The sequence below is a fragment of the Eucyclogobius newberryi genome, unplaced genomic scaffold (genome assembly GCF_026437365.1).
Source record: "Eucyclogobius newberryi isolate DKJ021-1_F unplaced genomic scaffold, fEucNew1.0.hap1 SCAF_18, whole genome shotgun sequence".
NCBI classification, from domain to species: Eukaryota; Metazoa; Chordata; class Actinopteri; order Gobiiformes; family Gobiidae; genus Eucyclogobius; species Eucyclogobius newberryi.
In genome coordinates, this window is record NW_027315812.1 from 15,967,712 (window position 1) to 15,972,013 (window position 4,302).

Here is a 4,302-nt window from a genome sequence, read left to right on the forward strand (position 1 = left end):
TGGCAGCTGGAAGTCATCAGCTCCGGGGGTGTGCGCGCATATTTGTGCGGACAGGAGCCTCGGAGCACATGGTTTAAATGTAAGATGTTAAGCTCCTATTGGCACCCGAGACTCCATGATTATTCTTTTCTAGTTCTGACTTATGCATAAAGCTAACATGTCCAACACACCACCACTGCTGAGTTAATTATTTAACATATTTAACGAAATAACCATTCATTACTATTATGTATTTCCTTTACTTTCGTGTATTGTTCCTTGTACCCATTGTAAATTGAATCAACAATCTTAGAAATATATATTTAGGCAGTTTAAACATTATTAATGAAAGTAATATTGGATTTATTTCTTTACTTTTTTCAGTATTGCTTCCCAAAAGAACACAATGCCAAATTTAAATTCCAGAGTGTTTCTTTATTTTGGTGTTCAAATACAATATTTCTTTTTTTTTTATTGTACAAAACTTGATCAAGACATGTGCACAGATGAAAACATGGTGCCCACAAGTATAAAAAGACTCAAGAAAATGGTGCAAAACTTAAAAAAGAAACACAATGTCCCTGCACATATAAAAATAAATTAATACTTTGTATCCAGTCACTGTGAAAACATTTGTCTGGTCCTAAGATTCACACGCACACACACAGACTGAGGCTTCATTGGCTTCCTTTCAACCCAGCAATGGTCAGTCATAACCATTTTATATACACACCAATAGCCAATGAGACTATCTATTTACAGATTATGAGGTAAAAACTGTCATTGCCCCGGGCACATCATTTCTCCCATCTACAAATAGTTATATACAGCAACCCCTCTCCAACTATCAAGTAGTTTCTTCTAACATTTAAAAACAACAGATTATTAAAGGGGTTTTACAGCAAAATCCAAAAGTATAATAAACAAAACAAAGCTATAAACAGTAGTAGAAAATTATCAATCAATACACCCGTTGGAATTGAAAATAAATCATCTTAAACAAACGCATTTTAAATAAATAAAAGCACAATATAAAGTTGGCTTGAATTTTGAGAAATGCAGCAGAATATCAGTTTTTAAAGTCGTTTAATTGTGCTGTTGCTTTATCAGTGGATGTGGGAAAAGGGCTAATAGGGTAGTTCACGCCTCCGCCTTTAGGCACTTGGGTTTGGACCCTGACTGGTCAGTCCTGACTCTTGTGGGTTCATTTAAACAGGGCGGTGGTGTTGGCCCAAGGTCCTCGTAGGCTGGTCCTGCTGGAGAGGTAGGTACAGCAGGGGGCTCAATCAGCTCCATCCAATGTAATGGTTTACACAAGGTGAACACCAACGGCTCCATTCCTGCATTTTTTTTATTTTTCTTGCCGTCCAAATTACAGCATCTCTCTGAACATAGTCTTTTTTGCCTTTTTGCTGTGTAAGCCCCCCGTATCTGGCCCAAAGAGACAGTCAAAAGCAGAAAAAGGCGTCTTCGGTGATGGTACAAGACTTGGCTCAGTCACTTTAATACATACATAGTTGAGGAGACAAAGGGAAAGGCTGCAGTGTTTTATTATTTTTTTTACAAGCCTCTCCGTCAGTGCTCCCCTTGGGACAGCCCAGACAGATGTAAAACATGACTCTGCTACTGGTACGGCCTGTCATAGGGAGCTGCGTTTTCATATTCATGTTATACAGTTTTCCTTTGTTGTACTTTAGTGCTAGTGTGTGTTAGTTTGTGTGCTGCCAACTGCACCGCTCTGGTTAGCTGAGGCCCCTGAGAAAGTGAAACAGCAGAGTAACCAGACAAATATAAAGAAACACCAATAGAAATATAAAACGGATCCAAGAACGGGAGATAATGACAAGATGACTGTAAAAATTAACAAAACAAAGACCAAAATTACCAACACAATCTGACAAAATAAGAGACTGAAGCAGCACTAAAACTAATTTAAAAGTAAATAAATAGAATGTATCTCACTAAATTCTGTCTAAACTGAAATAAACTATATTGATGTGAAAGCTTAGACCAGACTAAGGACTTGGATTTAAGCAACAGGCAGCTTTCCAAGCACCTCTGCATATTTATTTTTAAAAGACACATTGAGCATCATGTCTTCTCTTGTCCTGCGACACCCACTGCCTTCTCTGTGAGGCGCAGCTTCTGTCCCAGGACATCCGAGTGCTGGAGGGCCAGAAAGGGGTTTGTGGTGATGGTGCCCTGGCTCTGGGCGGACGAGGGCCCCTGAAGGTCCTGCTGCTGCGCCTGCATCAGTTGGTAGAACAACACCTGCTGCTGCTCCTGGGACAGACACAAACAGACCTTTATTAGAATGGATGATGATGGAATTCAGATTAATGGACAATATAAAAAAGAGAAAAATATAATTAAAAATACATGACAAATTGGATAGAAAAAATGTATATGTGAAAGTTTTAGTTTGAGGGATGATTGTGGGGCTCAATCAAAATGACACTGAATGAAATCTCTACAGAACTGATAGAAAACAGGTTCAAAGAGGCCTGTAGACGAGCTCATGTGCAGGTCTGACTAAGCCCTGTGTGTGTGTCGTACCGCTGAAGGCTGTGAGGACAGCAGCTGCTGAAGCTGATGTTGATGCTGCTGCAGGAGGAGCCGCGCAGCGCTGCCAACAAAACACAACTTTAGAAACACGCACAACTGTCCTCATACGTCAGCCCTCAGCAGAGGACAGCCACTACGTCACCGGACATGGTTCAGAATATTGAAATGACATGAAAACAGAGCATATGGCAATGACTACTAGTTATGGCTCACCTGGTCTTACTAGTGGTTGTGCTGCTACAATCCAAATCGTAAGCAAAGGGGAAAAAAACAGAACAATGATTTCAAAAGGAAGTACTCTACTTACAGTCCAGATATATAATACTATACTGCTATGTTTCCTGTATGAAATATATCTCTGATGTTTGATTGTAAGTCAGTTAAAACAGTGTATACCTGTTGCTGACCGTGAGCGCTGCAGCTCCAGTAGCACCCGGAGTCTGAATGACCCCGTTCAGTGCTCCGACGATACCCCCCATGCCCAGAGCGGCCCCTGTCCCCAGTGCACCCATGAGCCCTGACACTCCCGCTCCTAATGGCCCCAGCCCATTGATCTGGGGCTGGGGCGGGCTCTGGGACACTGAGGGAGGGGTGGACAAGGAGGAGGTGGAGCCACTACTGCTGTGACCGCCGCACAACGCACTGTCCTAAGGAGAAGGCAGACACACACACCGGACCCACTGTCAGGGTCAAACCATTCAACGCAATAATATAGGTCACAATATTGGTCTGTACCTGAGCAGCTGCAGGAAGAGAGGAGTCAGCAGCACCGACTTTGACATCTGCCAAACACATGCATTCACTTCAGATGGACAGTGTGAGACAGTCAACATAATGCATATACAGAAGTACAATTTGGAAGCAGAAATATTTAAAATGTCAGAAAAATTTACACCTGACTTAGACAAAAGGCTTTTGCTATATTTTGGCATAATACACATTTATCAGAACATACTGTAAATAATCTACACATTTTATAACTATATAAAATAAATAAACATATATTAAGTCAATGTTAATAGGCAGAAACAGAAATAGTCTTATTCCCTACACTTGTCTTAATCTTAAAGGTGTAATATGAACACGGCACATTTCCATTGTAATACATGACAATATGTGGCTTTAATACCAAAATGACATTGTTCACCAGAGGCTGACGACGGCGTGAAAGGCACTGATAGCTGAGCGCTCAGGAGCTGCAGCCGTTCCTTCTTCATGGTCAGAGTCTTGATCTGCTCCTCCAGTCTGCGATTCTCCTCCTGCAGCTGGTGCAGGGACTTCAACATGCCCACTACTAAGAGCGCACACACACACACAGACACACACAGACACACACAGAGACACACAGAGACACAGAGACACAGACACAACAGATAATTAATACAACACTTCTCATACTTTTTTGTTTGAGATATAGCTAAAACGGGCCCTTCTGGAGCAGTTTGTCCTTCAGGTCAAACATGATAATGTGCTCCTGTTTCTGTTCACAAACCAAGTGACTAATTAGACGGATGAACTCTACAGAGAGGTCAAAGGTCAAGATCAGCTACAGAGGCCTTGTCCTAAGCCTGCACAGACTCAAGAGCAAGTGGCCTAAAGGGGGAGGACTTAACCATAGGAACAGAGTGGATTTCCCCTCCCGGACCTTTGAAACAATTAGTGACATTGTCTCTTTACTGATCCCAGAAGAAAAGTTCATGTGTACAAAAAACAAAGGATTGTACAATAAATACAAATAATTTAGGCTGTTAAATTCAA

The 4,302-nt window shown here is 41.5% G+C and overlaps 1 protein-coding gene across 3 annotated transcripts in view; it reads right to left on the reverse strand.

The window, feature by feature from the left end:
- Positions 1 to 393: 393 nt before the first annotated feature.
- Positions 394 to 4,302, reverse strand: part of mllt10 (MLLT10 histone lysine methyltransferase DOT1L cofactor) — a 41,131-nt gene continuing 37,222 nt past the window's right edge. Inside the window, exons 15-20 of one of the 3 annotated variants that reach the window (XM_072450675.1) lie at positions 3,692 to 3,835; positions 3,280 to 3,326; positions 2,941 to 3,191; positions 2,758 to 2,781; positions 2,536 to 2,605; positions 394 to 2,262 (exon numbers count right to left, since the gene is read on the reverse strand). In XM_072450675.1, the coding sequence (XP_072306776.1) occupies positions 2,071 to 2,262; positions 2,536 to 2,605; positions 2,758 to 2,781; positions 2,941 to 3,191; positions 3,280 to 3,326; positions 3,692 to 3,835 (728 nt within the window). In that variant the 3' untranslated portion in view covers positions 394 to 2,070. Of the gene's footprint in view, positions 2,263 to 2,535; positions 2,606 to 2,757; positions 2,782 to 2,940; positions 3,192 to 3,279; positions 3,327 to 3,691; positions 3,839 to 4,302 lie in introns of all 3 variants that reach the window. The other 2 variants (XM_072450674.1, XM_072450673.1) reach the window with 2 other exon arrangements.